This window comes from Melozone crissalis, unplaced genomic scaffold (assembly GCF_028551555.1).
Source record: "Melozone crissalis strain CALT ecotype California unplaced genomic scaffold, PUWL_Pcris_2 ptg000034l_1, whole genome shotgun sequence".
NCBI lineage: Eukaryota > Metazoa > Chordata > Aves > Passeriformes > Passerellidae > Melozone > Melozone crissalis.
Genome location: NW_026535812.1, coordinates 15,109,924 through 15,128,240, shown reverse-complemented (window position 1 = coordinate 15,128,240; position 18,317 = coordinate 15,109,924). Strand labels below are relative to the sequence as shown.

General features: G+C 42.9%; 1 protein-coding gene across 1 annotated transcript in view; it reads left to right on the top strand.

The window, feature by feature from the left end:
* OSTN (osteocrin) overlaps positions 1 to 17,203 on the top strand; it is a 54,448-nt gene extending 37,245 nt beyond the window's left edge. The window contains exons 2-4 of the mRNA XM_054283049.1: positions 10,342 to 10,440; positions 13,136 to 13,353; positions 17,119 to 17,203. Coding sequence (XP_054139024.1) covers positions 10,342 to 10,440; positions 13,136 to 13,353; positions 17,119 to 17,203 — 402 coding nt within the window. The remainder of the gene's footprint in view (positions 1 to 10,341; positions 10,441 to 13,135; positions 13,354 to 17,118) is intronic.
* The last annotated feature ends 1,114 nt before the right edge of the window (positions 17,204 to 18,317 follow it).

Below are 18,317 nucleotides of genomic sequence, written 5' to 3'. Positions count from 1 at the left end.
AGTGTGGTGTTGTTTTTCCATGTTAAACTGAGAACTGGACTGTTCCTGATGACACACTCAGTGCTTAGTGAAAATATGTATAATGTTGATAATCATAAGTAATCAGAATGCCTTGGGTCACAAGCCTTTACTCCATGCCAGATCAATCAAAAATTCCTGAGCACAGATCTTTCCTTTGGCCATGGCACCTGCTGGGCCCTCACTGTTCACACTGATTTATGGGGTTCACATTGATTTATGATCTTGTGTGAGGAACCAGTGGCTGCTGGAAAGGGCTGCACCCTCTGAAGGGGCTGGAAGGTGAAACTCCCATGGGACAACTCAGTGATAGAAGGAGGAGGCTCCTGTGGCTCAGATCCCAGGGATGTACCATCACTGCTGCACGTTTTAGTGGGAGAAGGGAAGGACTGAAAGTGCAGGAATATCAAGCATTGTATTCATGTGCCATTCCCACGCCTTTACAGACAAGGTCTGACAACCCCAAATATAGTTTCCACAGGCAAGCGTGCTGAAGAGCCAGATTGCTCAACACTTACACAAGTGAGCCCCTGCTAACTCCTGCTCTGTGAATCAGAACTTGGCTACTTAAGGAAAACAGCCAGCTCCACTGATTTGCAAGCCAGTGTTGAAAGATTTATGGGAATTCTTGTGGGACCATGAGGGCAGTAGGGAGGTAAGTTTGTCTTTCTCTTGGATGGTAACAAAAAGAGCTTCATCTCTTGTGTCCTTACCTCCTCCAATTTTCCTTTCTTTTGTCTTCATAGTTGAGAAAAATCACATTATATTTGTTGATTCATTCATTGTTAAGACAATAAGGACTCCTTCCAAACTCTTGGTTGCCCTAACTTAATTATATTGTAAGTATAATTAAACCACAGTGTTGCTGAGGATATGTGTTCCTTAGATGCTCTGCCAGCAGAGTAACCACCATTATACCTTTTTCATTTTCCGGGAAGCTTCCTTGGCAGTCTTCACTAGAAGGTGTCAAAAAAGTTTTAATAAATCACAGACAATTTAGAGCAGGAAATTAAATGTTAACACTCTAACACGCTATTCATTTTTATTAGTAGTATTTCTTCTTTTGTTTTGTTTGCTTCTTTGCTTGTTTTGTTTGTTGGTTGGTTTGTTGGGGTTTCTTTTTCCCCAGAGAGAAAACCCACATGTGTGCTGGTAGAATGTCTTATGCTAAGGTCAGAAGCAGCCTGTGAAGGTGACAAATTACCTAGATCTGAGTCTTTCACAACTCCTGGTTGGAGCTGATGGTAAATTGTGTGTATCAGCAATCATTTCTGAAATCTTTTAGATTTTTTAGGAAGGATACAGTTGATAAATTGTGAAATAGAAAATAACTTTTCTTAAAGGAAGACCCTCAACCTCAGAGTAGGTCCAAAAGTGGCTGGAGCCTTGCTGTAGCATCACTGATCCATGGAAAGGAAAAAATTTTGATGCCAGTTCTTAGACATCCTCTTGGAGCCAAAGGAGGTGACACTATGGCTGCATTTCTGCTGTTTTTTCAGCAGTCCTCCCCCTCTCCCTCGCTCTTGTGAGGTGTTGAGTTGTAGATGGCTGAGTCTCAGCTGTTCTCCAGACTCTCCCCTGTGATGTGAAATACCAAAGCACCTTCACTGCCAGCACTCAGCTCTCTGTCATCAGCGTGCTCCCAGTGTCACAGCCCAGCTCTCCTACCAGCCACATCAACACCAGGCATGGTGGCAGAATGGAATCCGGCAGAGATTCTGCTTCAAGACCTTAAGACAGAACCTGTAGGAACTCCCCAGAGGAGTAAATGCCTGTGAGTGCCACCTTGTGTCCTTCCAACAGAAGAAAGAGGAAACTCAGTGCCCGGAGCTGCAGTAGCTGGTCAGCAGCACCTTGTGGTCATACATCACTAAGGTAGCCCATAAACTGATCATACCTCATTGTTAGATTGTCATGATTTTTTTTTTTTCTTTTTTTTCTTTTTTTTTTTTTTTCTGAGATCCTGTGTGCTTGTTTTAGACACATTGGTCATTGCTGCTGTGTCCTTGGACTTTCAGCAGCGAACCACCACCTAAAAGCAGTAAAATGGACCTCAGTCCAGGTCTCTTTGTGCAGCAGCATTTCCAGCTGTGTTTCAGCAGTCTGGTGGTGTTTGGCTCTGCTCTTTTGATTCTCTTGCTCCTCCAGTACCCTCAGAGCGCATTTGGGCTTCTGCAGCTGCCATCGCTGCTCTGTTGGACCCTGCAGTGGAGAAGAGCCTCAGCCTGCCTGACCCTGGTGTGGCTGCTGCTGTGGCCAGCTCATTTCTGTGTTTCTGCAGGATTTCTGCAGATCTGCTCTGGGCCACGTTCCCCTGTTGGGAACTGAGAGATGCTGTAGAAACCCAGAACACCTTGGGTTGGAAGGGACATTAAACATCACCTAGTGCCACCCCCCTGCCCTGGGCAGGGACACCTTCCCCTGGACCAGGGTGCTCAGAGCCCCCTCCAGCCCGGCCAGGAACATGTCAGATCTGGGGCAGGAGTCCTTGCTTTGCCTCAATATGACCAAAGTCTTGTTTTTCCCTAATCACTTTGATCAAGACAAATGAAATCTGTGTTTGCTTCCTGGCTGGCAATTTTTTCCCACATACTGCAAATTTCCTTTCACTGTCCATGGCTTGTAGAAACAGCTTTTGGCAAGTCAGAGTAAAAACTAATTTCAGAGTGCTGTGCCTTTCTATTTAGGGAATAAAATTACTGTGAGTTAACCCTTAAGGAGCCTGCACTGGTTAGAATTTTAAACCCCAAAATGCTTCGCGAATCTATTAAAATCTAAGATTTTAAAAAATGGGCAAAAAGGAAAATAGGCTTATTCTAGGGAGGCAAACAGGGAAAGAAAGAAGTCCTCTGGTACTGCCTAGGAAAGATAGGCATCTCCACAGCTCATGCTTTACAATTCAATAACTTAACAGTTCAATAACAGAAATGAAGTGTCTGAAAGACTTAAGTTCTTGTCACTTACTTTACAAAGCACAATCCTTTTCTAATGCTTAACTTACAGTGGTGTTTGGTCTACTAAAAACATGGTAATTTCTTTCTGAAGCTAATACAGTCTTTCTGATGTCCCCCAAGAAACAAAATTTAAAAAACCCTCAGTAATAAGTCAGGACATCATTGTTTCTGTACTGCAGTTTACAAAAGTGAGAGTTTAGAGGAATGGTGATGCTGCTGCTGAAAATTTTTCTACTCCCATGACTGTCTGAATCTTGAAATTAAATGAATAAAAAGGAAAAATAAAACCAGAACAAACTCCTATATCTTTAATTATAACCTAATCATTTTGATCACAGGAGTAAATATAACATATGTGAGGCAAGTTTGTGTGTGAGAGTGCAGGACAGAGAAAGGTTTAGGGCAAGGATCAGTGGAAAATCTTTAGAAATGATGTAAGAGAAAGCACAGGCAGTGATTGGAGTTTGTAGCCTACACCAGACACTATAAAAACTCTGAAAGAAAGCTGAACATTAAGGATAAGTAAGGAGGAAGAACATAGCAGAACCATTAAGGTTGGAATTGCTTGCATCCAATGCAAGGTAAGAGGAGTGAGGGCAGAATATGTTGGGGATGTTTTGTGTCTTCTGCTCTCTTTACAGAAGCATTCTTCTCTTCTGTGTTTTCCTCTTTTTGATGTTTTCTTCATTTTGTTTTTTAAATTAACAGACATGTAAAAGGTATAAAGATCTAATGGGAAAAGCACAAGTACTTTTCCCAGTAGTTTTTACTTTGGAATTAAGATAATAGGTGCCTATCACCTAGGATTTTTGGTAGTAAAACTGAGTTACAAATATGCAGTGGAAACTTATTTCCTTCAGTTAATCAGGCAGTATTTAAACAGAATGTGTCAGTGCATTTTGCAACAGTGACAAATTACTTTTATGCTGTTTCAGTCCTTTGCAGTAAACTGCTGTCTTTTTATATTGTTATGGATTTTCCTTTTGTGTAAGTTATTGTCAAATGCATATTAGTTCTTAAAATAAGCTGAAGAGCTGTGACAGAATAATTCTTTCACATTGCTAAATATCTTATGTGGTAGACAAGTTTGCTACATCTAATATATTGGAAAACATGAGATAAATTATTTAGGAAAAGTTTTTAATTTATGGATCTGCAAAAGGGTTTTACTATGTCCCATATTAGACAAATGTTGATCCCGATTCTGCTGCATTCCTGCAATAATAGAATAACTGCAAAAACATTCCTACACTAACAGAGCAATTATCATTATCCAGTGATCTGGCTAGTTCAGCTTTGTGCCCCTGTAACTGAAGGCAGACTCTGATTCTGTGATAGTCATTGTAATTTCTCCATTCTGAGCTCAAAACTATTTCACTGGGGTTTTTTTCCTCCCACACTGAAGTTGTGCAAGTAAATACATGCAAATGACGTTTGGTTTAGATGTCCAGAGGCTACAATAAAGTTCAGAATTCACTAATTTTTGAAGCACTGGCACACAGTGCCCTTAGCTTTCCTTACTTGGTGTTTCAATTTGCAATGATTGTTCTCTCGTGGGGAGTGCAGAGCTGAAATCTGAGGAGCTGAGAGAACATTTTTTGCCTCTGCCCACTGCTTAACTCAGGAAACTTATTATTGCATTTATCTGTCTCTGCTCACCTGTATCCAAAATGCAGCTCAACCTACTTTTCCTGTAAAATACTTTGAACATTATGAGGAATAACAGGCAAAAACCCCCCAGCTCAAACCAAGAAAATCTATGGTGTAAATTATGGGAAAACTGCAAAATATATCTGACTGGACCAGGCATTCTTCATTTTTTATAAATACCTGCCAATCTGATTTCAGGAGATTAGGACTTTGTTTTCACTCTTGGAATGAATGACAAGTGCCTTTCTGGACTTCTTGAATAGCCAATTAAAACACACAGCAGTTGTTAGAGCTCTGTTATTAGACCCTGACAAAGATTGCAAGTGCTTGTAGCTTTCCTTCTCTTCTTAGCTAACTCAGAGAGATGGGTTACTCTCCAATTTACATTTGCCATGCATCTCCCCCAAGACTTTTCTTCTTCAAGTAATACCCTTGATCAGAATGTTAAAGTGTTTCTTGAGTAAATCAGTATCAGTGTGTGAATCTTGTTAAGAAATTCCAATGCCATTCTTGTCTCTGAAAAGCTTATCTTGAGAGATATTTTTATTATACTTTTAATGGTCTGTTTTTCTATTGATAACCTATTTTGCTAATATACTCTTTATACCTGGTGTGAAGATCTTCTACTTATCACTTCAATGCTGTTAGGAAAAAAATTATTTTCTAATATAGAAAACCACAATCTATTTCATGATTTTTCTTGATGGAAAGATTTCTTATTTTTGCTTCAAATTCTGAAGATGGCACTCTAACAATGAAAAGGTTTTGGCTCTTGTGGAAAAGAAGAAAGAAAGCTGAATGTCAAACTGTTGGAAATGTTAAGAAAAGTTGGCATGTTTAGTCAGTACATATATAAACAGTGTAGGGTTGAGAGTTTGTTGGCAATGAAGAATAATCTAATAATGTTTTGTATTCCATTGTACATACCAGGAATACTGCAGCTTACTCAATTATCTTTGGAGGAAAGGTGCAAATAGGTTTTTCCCACTAAGAGATCGTTTTTTACACTTCATAGCATCCCTCTTTTTTAATGGCCCCTGAGCTTCTAGATGGGCTTCATCACTTCTGTTTATCTGTTGCCTCATGGTCTCCTACTTTTATGGTATCTATGTGAGTTTGGGGTTTTTAATTTTTGAAATCTGTAGCTAAAAATGGATTTATTACACAGTGTAATAGTGTAAAAGTGTAGCCAGCTTTGCAGGATGTCCAACCTGTGTCCTTGCTGCCCATTCTAAAGAAAATTGTCCTCACTTGTTCTGAATGGCCGTTTGGTTTCATGCCCTGTTTTCAAAGGAGGAGATGAGAACCATGACTGTGTTTTCGCAAGTGTTTGCCCACCTCTGTCAGTTAATTTGTCCCTGAATCATGCTTGTGTCTGTCCAGCAAAGGTGCCCTGGCAGGGCTGTGCTCATTTATGCCCTTCCTGGACTCCTCATGGGAATTAGAGGGTCACCTTCCATCCTTCCTTCACATGATGCCAGTGCTGCCCCCACAGACGTTGTGTCCTCTGTGGGCAGGGTCCAGGCGAGCCCTGCAGTGACTAAACTATGATTGAAACCATGGCATAAAGCTCTGTTTTATGTGAGTACAACTGGTAGGAACAGCTGTGTGCTCGAGCAACTTCTGAGCCAAAGCACAGCTGTCAAACAGGCAAAGGTGACTAACGTGGTGATATGAGAACATGCCAGGACTGAGCACCAGAAATCATGGTACAGGGAATGCAGTTACTGAAATGAAGGCTTTAGAAGTCAATCAGCAAATCTTGACTACCTTGAGAAACCTTGAAGGAACTTCATTTTCAGGAAGTGGAGCATGCTTGGCCTTGAAATTCTGTCTGACAAAAAGATTCTTGTGGGACACAAAAATGCCTAGTTATCTCAAAATAGCTAATCATAAGCCTCTTGCATAAGTCTGTGAATTTCAAGCTCTCTCTGGTTCCACTAGATGAAACCTGCCTACCTCTATATCTCTATATAGTCATGAAACTGAAAATAGAAGGAAAAATACATTGTAGAAGTTGTCAGTGTCTGTACCATGTATAACAAAATATATGGCATTGTTTAAAAATCTATGCCTACTCCAGAAACACATTATTAATAACATAAAGAGCCTGACACTGGCAGCTTACATTTCATTTTGTCACCAAAGCCCCATGTTTCAATGTGTGGCTGCAGTATCTTTTAGAAAGCAATATGTGAGAAAGGCTCCATATCTCCTCTGTGGGATGACAACAAAAACACCACTCTAGCCTATTTTTAAGATCTGCTTTTTTTTCTGAGGGTGGGATTTGTTTTGATTTTTATCCTTTTTCCTTGACATTTACATAACTACAAGATTGCACCTGAGACACACAGGGTCCTTCAGCAGTTCTGAAATCACTGGCGCTGGTGGCAGGGGCAGTATTTTTGGCTTTGTGGTGATATATATAATCAGAGGATACCTTTTACAACTTTTAAAAGTAAGGAAAATTTGTTCCAGCAGGAGCAGACTTCTTAGAGCTTTACACAAGCCATTTTTAAGTTGTTCTTTTTGGTAAGATAATCATCCATCATCATTTTTTTGGCCAACGTATATTCCATTTGGGCGTGCAATGCAAGCATAGCAAGGCCACTGTGAGTACTCAATTTGATTAATCAACTCAATTAAGATAGGTAGCAGCAGTTAACATTCTGTTTTGTGGTGCTGGAGCAGTAACAAAATAGCTCAGTAACTGGTTTGCAGACCTGATTTCCCCAGCTGGCCGGAATCGGCACAGTCCCAGAGACCTTCCTGGCCAGCAGGTGATGAAGTTCATCACTTCCCAGTGCTGTCCCAGTGTCACAGGAGGAGCACTGGAGGCCAAAGAGGCACTGCCAGGAGCTTCCCAATGCCTGTGGGACAGCCAAGCCTTGGCTGTCATTTTGGTGGCATCCAGGCAAAACCTCAAGGCTTGGCCACGGCTGCTGATTGCAAGAGCAAGGTCCTGGTTTGCAGTGCCTGGGCATGTCCCGTGCTGGAGTCGCAGAGCAGAGCACAGCCAGCAGGACACACTGCAGTGAGGGATTGCAGAGCCAGGCATGATGTCTTGCCTCGGTTCTCTTGCTAACAGGCCAGTAAGAAAAATAAGTCCCTTGTGATTTATGCTTGCAGAGTAATCTCCACAGTGATGTGAAATATCACGGTTCAAATGGGTAAGAACAATGATGGCTGTTACCGCTTTTGACAGGCAATGGGTTTGGAGCTTGGTGATGAATTGCATTCTGTCTGAGGTTTGTTCAGCCCACTTATCTTCAGGATGTCATTTTGGGTTTTGTTTTTTTGTCTGTAAGAAAAAAATCTTTTAAGTCTTTGGTTTGATGTTGGAGACTTAACAGTTTCTGTTCGGTAAAACGTTTTGCTTTCTTGTGATATTTTCCTGGAATTTGGCTCTGCACTGGTTCCTAAGTAAAAGTTTTGTATGTTTATCCTGCTTTGATAAGGTAGAATACTGTTCTTTCTTTTATCTTTAATTTTATTTTAATTGGACTGCCAACAAAGATACCTAATTATAGGAGGAATTTTAGTTTTGACACATTTCAAGCTAAAGTATCACTAAGACACATAAATATGTCTCAATTTCAGACTTGCAATTACATTTAGAGAAGGGAAAACCATATTTTATGTCAGATAACACAAGACCCTGAGATATTACAGGCATGGAATTATTATCCCTTGACCTAGCTCTGTGAAGCTGGTGGTGAAGAATTTTCTGGAAGGATATAATTTCAATACAATCAATTTCAAATTCAATTAAGGGTGCATCTTGAAAAGTTTGTCAGAGCTTTGCTTAGTCTCCTTCAGGAAAAAATACTGTCCAGCCTCTCTTAAATCCTCTCTTGGAATGTGTCAAGCTGAAATATGGATGGGGTGAAGCAATAGCCAGTGCATGGCTGGGAAAACCCCTTTTTGGCCAGAGGGCTCTGCTTGGCCAATTGCAACAAGTTCAAGGAGAAATACCAGTAACTTCTTTTAATAACTAAGGTCCTTTGTCATGGCTGAAGGTGGTAAAACTAAGTTCCAGACTGGCAGAAGAAAGTGTGATTTTAATTGTATTTACATAATCCTCACTGCATTGTTAGTTTTGCAATTGGTTTTCTAAAGCCAAACCGTTCCACTACAATAACCCTGCCTTCTTCTCCTGCCTTGGTCCCATTGCTGCATGAAAATCAGCACAACAGGGTCTTGCTGGACTCGAGTTTTGCTCCCTTTTCAGTCAGTGACACCACCTCTTTAGCTGCTTATTTCTTTGGGAAGTAGAGCCAAGCTTTAAGACCTTAAAATTTCCTCCGCTTCTAATTTCACTGGCGTCGAGTTCTGACCAGTTAATAAAATGTCTTTAGTGCTGCAGGTGCCTCACTGTTTATTTTCATTAGTGTACCAGCTGCTATTTTTAGCTCTTTAGTCTTTGGCTTGAATGAATACCAGCACAGATCTTAAACCATAATAAACATATGTTTTTAACCTTGCCCTTTATTTTTACATCTCTGTATCCAAATAATCAGGATGTGGTTATCTGTGAAGGTAGTAGAGTGCTACTTCAAATTTCAATGCACACCCACAAACAAAAATATACATTGTGGAGGGTTCCAGCTTTAAAAACACCCAGGCAGACCTCTGTGTTTATGTCAAGCAATGGGGCTGAGAGACAGTGGCACCAGGTGGCTTAGTGCTTTGACTTTGTCCTTTGATTCCAGTGAACTGTCTGCCTCACCCCTGCAGAGTAACCAGCAGCTTTCTTCCTAACTGCCCATCCCCTATGGACAATAATAATAATAATAATAATTTATTGTGTGTATATATAAATTCATATACTCTTTGTGTTTCTGCTCTGCCAAGTGGAGACTCAGCAAAGAACTGCAGTATAAGACTTGAATTATGAATTGAAGTCTGAATTATGCTCTGGGGCAGGACCTGGAGACAGAGAAAACAGCAAATTAGCAGATGCCTTTGGCAAAAGGCCCCAGCCCAGCTCTTCCTGACATCACCTGAAAAACTCCTGCCTGGGGAATTGAAGGCACATAAGGTTTAAGATCGGGATCGTAACAAGGACTTAAACAATGTAGGCTAAACCTGTGTCCAGAGGTAACCAAGCACCTTCCCCATCCTGAGCCTCCCAAAACTCCCTGCATTATTTAAAGGCTTGGTGGGCATCTGCAGTTCTGCAGCTGTGACACATGGTCAGAGCGCCACCAGTCTCAGCAGCACAACCCTCTGCAAGCTCATTGTGAATAATTTTATTGCAGGATGCCACTGGAGGTTGTGGCTCCCACTAAATCATGTTGAGAACTAGCAAAATTCAGCCTTGCCTTCAAAATACGTGAGGGTACATGACTTGTGTCACAGGGGCATCCTGGGCTACAAGTCAAAGGCTCCCTGCTTACAAGACAGCATGCAGTTCATCTGGTTTTAAGGCAAATTTGCACTCCGCACTGCTGCTGCTGCAAGGATTGCACCTCTGTGCAAAAAGGAATCAAAAGATTGGCAGGGCTGTGTAGGAAGGAGCAGAGGAGGGAGCTGATGCTGCATGCAAGGGTGAGGAGCATTCAGCTGGCATTCTCTTCATGCAGTGACTCTGACAGATAAAACTTATTAACAGCCATGGGGAGAGTCTCCCTTTGTTTTTTACTTCTTTAAGACCTGTGGAGCAAGACTCCTCAGGGGATGCAGCTGTGGAGTAATTTACAGATTGTTCTCCTTGCAGATGCTGCAGTTCCAGCTGGTGGTGGCGCATTTGGCCCTGGTGATTGCCCTGCTGTGGTGGAACTCCAGCTCTGTGCTCCTTGCACAGGCAGCTCCAGAGGTAGGTGAAGGTTCCTGATGGTTCCTGTTCTTCCTTGGGCATTCTTAGCCACAGAAGAGGACACTGGGGTACCCAAACACTGTTGGAAGGTGTAGGATCAGAATTGACCCTGTAAGGGCCAAGGAGGAGCCTCAAGAAGAGAGAGAGGCAAATTGCATGTCTGTAGGGCAACAGACTGAATGAGGCCTCACCCAAACTCTGACAGCCTCTCCCAAACACCTGGGGATTTCCTGTGTGTTAAAACATTGTCCAGTGGATGGAGAACTTCCTGAAGAGGGGAAGGAGGTGATGGAAGGGGGAAAGCAAACTTCTCTAACACTGGAGGGAAAGTTTGATTCTTCTTCTTACAATAATAGCATGAGAAGGCTGAAGCTTTCAGAAGCCATAAGGAGATCCCTGGGAGAAGATCATCTGCACAAAAATTACAAATTAAAGGAGATGGACTAGACCAGGAGGGGGAGAGAACAAAGTCACTTGCCTAAGCTTGCAAAGGAAAGCAGCAGATGAAATGGATGAGTTGTCTCACATTTCACCCAGGATAATATGTAGGGGTTGCACCTGAAAATACTTCTACTGCATTCCCTATTTTTGTGTCATCTTGACATAAGGCAGATTTGGCTGAAAAGGTATTTATATAATGGTTTCATGCCATAAAAAAAAAAAGTCATGTATCTAAAAGTTAACTGAAAGTAGCACTGTTTGCCTCTAGGGTTTTTACATAGGTTTTAAGATCAACTTAAACATTAGATGGCTACTGAAGAATACTGATGGATTCCTCTGCCTTGCTCTCTGTTTTCACACAAGCATGACCTGATTCTCCAAAACACACCTGGTATCCTGCCCCCATCAGTGATAGATTTTTGTGAGAAGAATATAAGAACAGAAAATCTTTGCAGACTTGTATATCTAGAGACCTTCACTGGACCAGGTCATGTTTATCTGATGATGGGCCAGAATCTGTCTTTGAACCAGTTTAAAATCTCAGTATCCACAACAATCTATGCCAGTGCTTTCTCTTCATCTGTGTGCTGTGTTTAAAAAGTAACTCTTTATATTTATTTTAAATCCACCATCTGGTGACTTCACTGGGTGTACTGGGAAGCTCTTTCTCTTGAGGAAAAAAATTGCTAGTTTTTATTCATTTCATTGCTGTTCTCAAGTTTGCAAACCTTCCACTATACCACCTACACCCACTCTCATCTCTGCTTATCTGTGAAATTGTACTTTTTTCAGTGGTTTACCAGAAGAAAACTGTTTTCTACTTGTGATTATCATTTTAGCAGTCACTTTACTTCTTACAATTCCATTACATCTTTTGAATACAAAGTAAGTGGAGTTGCAAGGTATTCAAGAGCAAAAGGCTCTTTTTGCCCTTCTAATTTCAACTGTTATTGTAGGTATTTATCCCCACTAACCAGAAGGAAGGGTTCAGTCTTTTTTGAAGGTATCATTCAGTTGCAAACCTCTATGAAAGTTCTGTAACTCTAAAAGAGAGCAGAAAGGACTGTTCTGTGTACTTGAGGCTTACAAAAAGCAGAGTCAGGGGACAATGCGAGATCCTTTATAGAGATTTCACACCATTGGCGTGATCACTGTGCTCCTGTGCCCCTCCTCACATGAAGGTCACAGTTTTATGCACTCCATCACTGCCTGCCCCCCATCAGCAGCGGGGAACATCCCCCCCACAACTGGAGATGACAAGGATATGGCATCATCCATGTGCTGCCCTCCTTCACGCTGTACTAAACCCACCATGCACGAATAACAACAATAGCAGTGTGCTTCTAAGGAGAATAAAACCTGTTTGATGCTGTAAGCTGTAATGTTTCCATCTAATTCTGTCAAGATCAAGTGAACAAGAAGGTGCATTTCATTCCAAGAGACAAAGATCTGAGCTTGTTTTTGTTGACTGTCTGCTGCCCTGTATTTTTCTGCCACATGCAAAGCAACTCTTTCACCTTGATTCATTTCATTTCTTTCCCAATAGACCCCAGTATTTTCAGCTATTCTTATAGCAAAGTTTGGATTTGAAATGGTGTTAAGCCTAATGGTGGAATTAAGGTTCAAACTGCTGTGTCAATTCAAGAGTGTGTTCTTTCCTTTCCTCCTCTCCATGTTGTGTTACTGCATCATTTCTTTGAATGCCAGGGCTGAGAAAGTTTTTTTGGGGACATTTTTTGCATAACAATTAATTAATTTGTCAGATATGGATGGAAACTTCTGTAGAAGTTTTCATTACTACTTATTAGCATTCATTTAAAAAACAAAAATCAGTTTATTGAAAACTATCGGAATGGATATTGGAGTTGGGCAATGGTGATTGCGTTTTTCAGACGGATTAAATTACTCAGCTCATGCTATAAATGATACTAATCACAGTGCTGAGATAAGAATAGTGGGATGGCCTGCAGAAATTGGCTTTGTGAAGTAACAAATTTTGATATTTCTTGCAATAATAATGAAAGCAAGTTCAGTTCTATTAAAAAAGAATTCCAGACTCTGACAGCAAAATCCTATCTGGGGAAACAGGCCACATTTCAGAGAAGGATCTTTGTTTTAAAACATTGCCCCAATTTCAGTGAGTGTCCTGGTAGTTCTGTATTTACAGGACTGCTCCTATGACACTGATTGAATTCTTTTATTTCCTGGGACTTGAGCAGCCAGCAAACTGAGATTTTCCTGCTTTCTTCTGCAGCCTCTGGAGCCTCCTGCTGCTCTGGGTGTGGGAGACCATCCCATTGCCAGTGAGGAGAAATCAGCCACCAGCCTGGCAGCCAAACTGTTCCTGCTTGATGACTTGGTGTCTCTGGAGAACGAGGTGACTGAGACCAAGAAGAAAAGAAGCTTCCCAGGATTTGGCTCCCCCATTGACAGAATTTCCTCATCCTCTGTGGATGCTAAGGGCAAACAGAGGTAAGCTCTTAAATGCTCCTGCCAGTGATAAAGTTGGAGGAAGGCTGTTGCGGGGTGCTCTGGACACTGATGGGTTAGCTTTAAAATGTAGTTTAAAACTACATTTCTGACCATGAGCTTTGCTAAAGCAAGAAATGTGCCTGAGGTTCACGAGCAGAGGGGCAGGGCCGGGTGCTCCTGAGGCTGGGGTGGAAAGAAGGTGTGCTGGAGTGGATGTTTTGAACAGAAAGATGAAGGACACATCATGAAAATGGGCAGGCAAACACCAGAATGAGCTTCAAGACCTCCTTTAGCTTTGGATAAGTCAGGGTTTAAACAATGCAGCAATGTGTGTTTGAAGATAAACTTGTTTATAAGAGGGCTAAGCAAAGAATGATGCTCAGCGCGGCTGGAGAGAGACAGAGTTTGGGGCACAGCTTCAGGGGCTGCTCCCTGTGTGTGACAGAGCTTGCCTGTCTTGTTCTGCTCTTCTGGTAACTGTCTTCTCTTGGATGGAATCCCTAATGCCACAAAGTATTTAATAACATGCTTAAAGCTTAATCTGGAAATGGAAAGTATTCATGAGAGCCAGTCAATACTACAAGTATTTTTTCAAACAAAGTTTTGCAATATTTTCTTGTTGTTTTTCCATTTATCCACCCAGTCTGCCACTAGGACTGTTTGGCTGCAGCCAAAAGTGATAAAATACAAAATTCTTAAAACCTTAAGTAGAATTATACTGCTCTGTCTGCCTCTTCAAGATATCAAAATCAGCTCACTCTTCATTTGCTTTTTAGCATGTTTTCCCTTTCCAGGCAAAGAAAAAAAAAGGTAGTTTTTGAAGCTGTAATTTTTTGCAAAGGTACATGCTGTTCCCTATTTTTCTCTTTTTTTTTTTTTTGGATGGAAATCTTTCATTCTATACGCAGTACAAGGGAAAAACTAAACAAAGAAACAAAAAAAAAAATCCTCAAAACAACAGCAAAAAGCAAAGTACTGACCACCCTGTCACAGTGGCTCAGCCAGCAGATCACAGCTCATTCCTGTGCCCGCTGAGCTGGTCACCTTTAGAGACCAGGAAATTAATTTGTGAGATCTGATAAATAGATTGAGCCCCCCGAGTCAATGCAGTGCCTGGCACAAAGCAGAAAATTTTGGAAAAAAGCAGATCAAATGTTAGTCCATTCACAGCTTGTCCTGACACGCACCGATGTCAGGAGAGCCCAGATCCTGGTCTGCCATCAACATCCCTTTTTGTAGCATTTTGAAAGGCACGGGAAAATCGTGCAGGAGGCAGGAGAGAGAGAAAGAACCTGCGGGAATCCTAGACGAGGCTGTTTTAAGTAGAAAAAGCCACTTTGTCCCTGGTACGCCCCGGCACGGGGACGCTGCGGAGCGGAGCGCGGCGGGGCTGCGGTGGCGCGGGGCGGCCGCAAGAGGGGACGATGGGCTGCGCTGGGACTGCTCCATCCCTGCTGTGAGCTGTGGTACAGCCCCTCATCCCTGCTCTGAACACAGCATGGCACTGCTACACCTCCTCATCCCTGCTGTGAGCACTGGTACAGCTCCTCATCCCTGCTCCGAGCCCTGGTACAGCTCCTCATCCCTGCTCTGAACACAGCATGGCACTGCTACAGCTCCTCATCCCTGCTCTGAACACAGCATGGCACTGCTACAGCTCCTCATCCCTGCTGTGAGCACAGCTACAGCTCCTCATCCTGCTCTAAGCAATGGCACAGCTCCTCATCCCTGCTCCAAACACTGGTACAGCTCCTCATCCCTGCTCTGAGTGCTGGTACAGCTCCTCATCCCTGCTGTGAGCTGTGAGCACTGCTACAGCTCCTCATCCGTGCTCTGAACACTGGTACAGCTCCTTATCACTGCTCTGCGCACTGGTACAGCTCCTTAACCCTGCTCTGACCTGTGGTACAGCTCCATCCCTGCTCTGAGCTCTGCTACAGCTCCCCATCCCTGCTCTGGGCACAGAGCACGGCACTGGCACAGCTCACGGGGCAGAAGCACCGTCCCACCCCACCTTTGCCGTCCCCTTCCATTCCGGGGAGTTCTCTCCCCATTTCTCCAGGCAGGCTCGGGATGGCTCTGACAGCCCAAGGGTCCCGCCTGTGCCTCCCCACCCGCGGGGAAAGCAGCTCGTCCCTCGAGGTGCCAGGCTGAGCATCCTGCCTTGCCTTCCCTTTGCCTTCCCTGGGGCTCGGGCAGCGGTGCTGGATGCCTGAGGAAGGGACAGGCCAAACAAAAGCTCCCCTTCCTTTGGGATGTTCTCTAGCACTGATGTGGTGCTCCCCTCACAGGGGATACAGCACCAATTCCCAATCCCTGGGCTGATGTGGAAAGCAGCTGGGACAGAGCCAGCAGGGCTGTGGATGCTGGAATGGTGCATTGGATGCTGGAATGGTGCACTGGATGCTGGAATGATGCATTGGACTGGAATGGTGCATTGAATGCTGGAATGGTGCATTGGATGCTGGAATGGTGCATTGGATGCTGGAATGATGCATTGGACTGGAATGGTGCATTGAATGCTGGAATGGTGCATTGGATGCTGGAATGGTGCATTGGATGCTGGAATGATGCATTGAACTGGAATGGTGCATTGGAGTGGAATGGTGGTTTGGATGCTTGAATGGTGCATTGGATGCTGGAATGGTGCATTGGACTGGAATGATGCATTGGATGCAGCCCTGCCCCAGAGGTGTGAGGAAGGAGCCTGCTCAGTGAGCCCCAGGGCTGCACAGCTCTGGGTGGGTGTGCACAGCCCCAGAGCCCCTGGGTGAGGCAGCCCAGCAGTGCTGGCACCACGTTAGCCTCCAGTGCACCACAGCATTCTCTCCTGCTTGTTACTTTGCAGTTGCCAACTTACAGAACAAAATTTATTTTTATTTATGTTCCTCAACAAGGACCGATAAAGAATTAATCTCCTAGGGATTCTCTTGGACTTGCATTTCACTGACAAGTATTTCTGAGGGCAGAAGTTGAGGTCGTTCTCAGCTGCAGGAATTCTTGCCATTTCCACAGCTAATTAAAATAAAACTTTTGCTGGTGGAAAAAAATGCTCCAAAAATGCTGGATTAAGATGGGAAAACTTATTATTTTATATAAAAAGAACAGCAAAAAAAAATATAGCTGTGTAGGAATTCTTTCACACATTCCTCATGCCCTAATTAATTAATCAAATTGTCAGGAAATTTACTATATACAGGGAAAAAAATCAACACCTAAATCTTCCCATTTTCAATCAAAGGACTGCTCCTATAGAATTTTGATGAACACTATATTGCCAAAGAACCTATTGGAAAACCCTGTTAGACCATCTCTGTCTTTTCCCCTCTTACTGCGCAATACTTTCCACCTCCTTGCCAATCTTGGCCCCAGCTGGCCCTGGAGCTTTCAGAGACCCAGGTGATGGGTCACCTGCAGTGTGTGCTACTGTGCAGGAAACAATTCCCCTTTATAAATGCAGTGTATCACCTTTCTTTTATGAACAGCAGTTAACATGTGAAGTTAGTTTGCTGCCAAATAAAAACAGGGGTAGTGGATCAAGCTCAGCCAGTCTGTAAAGCAGCTGCAACTGCGGCCTTTTGTAAAACAAGTGCAGCATCTTATTTTTAAACCCTCACATCTCTGGCTGCCCCTGCCCACTGTTCTGTCTGAACAATAAGGTGTTAGTGGGATGAATGCAGAAATCAAACGTGTAGTAACACCTTGATTATTCACAGATGTATTTTCCCATTTGTTTCCTCCTCTCTGCTCATTTTCCTCATGCAGGAAAGTGCTGGAGCTGCCTAAGAGAAGGTTTGGAGTTCCTCTGGACCGGATTGGAGTGAGCCACCTCGGTGACACCAGGGGTTAGCAGCTCCTGCAGGTGAGCCAGAGCATCCCAGCTGTGGGCAGACTGGAGAACCAGATGTTCTCCGCTGCTAGAGGAACTCAGTCATGGCAGCAGGCTTGGGGAATGATGGCTTCTTATCCCTAATTTCCCACTGAGTACCTCTCTACAGACAAACAAACAAGTATTCCTAACATTTTGATCTCCTCCGCTCCACCTTACAGTGTGTTTGTCCAAGCCTTGCATTTCTGACATTGGAAAATGTAATGTTTACTGCCTTTTTTTTTTTTTTTTTTTTTTTTGCCTGCAGATGCTTCTATTCTGAATGAATATTGGAAACATTACAGAGTTTTGGAAGATGCCTCACAGCACGTCTTTTCTTTGCCTAATGATACAGCACTCAAGGAATTGACCTCCTGCAAAATCTGTTTCAAGTTGCATTTTACCAATGTTGCATTTACAAATAATAACACGTTCAGTTCATCAGGTCAGAATGCTCACAGCTGTGCACTGTGTCACTGGTAGGAGGGAACAGAGAATGTGTATATATTTTTATTGCATGGCATTTATCTGTTAAACTTGCAGAATTTTATTAGCACAGGCCGGACTGAGATTTTTGGATTGAAAATAAAACTTCCAGAGATGCCAACAGCAGTCCATGAAAAGCAAAGAGTTTGCTTTGCATGTCTCTTTCTGGAGGGGAGCTGATCAGTAGATGAAGGGAGGATATAGCAGTTATGGGACAAAGCTTTTGATCTGCTGTTTGGGTGGAGATGTTTTCTGCCCTCACTCGGAGTTACTCTGAATAAGAACAGTGACAGGATCTTAGTGTTTGTCCTGATGTTTTGAGTAATCTCTCTCTTATCTCTGCACCATATTTAGACATGTTTTCATCCTATGGCAGATCCTGAAATGTGGTGAGACTTTTAGTTGATGAATACATTTCACCCCTCCCTATGCATAACATAGGATAGTGTCCAAATATGAGGTCATCCACTTCCAAGGCCATCTGCATCTTGTGCCTTATTTTAGCCTCCTGATGTGTGCACAGGGCATGGTCAGAATCCAGCTCTAAAAGTTCAAGTATTTCTCACTCTGGCAAAATGTAAACATGTCCTCTCCACTTCATTTCAGGGTA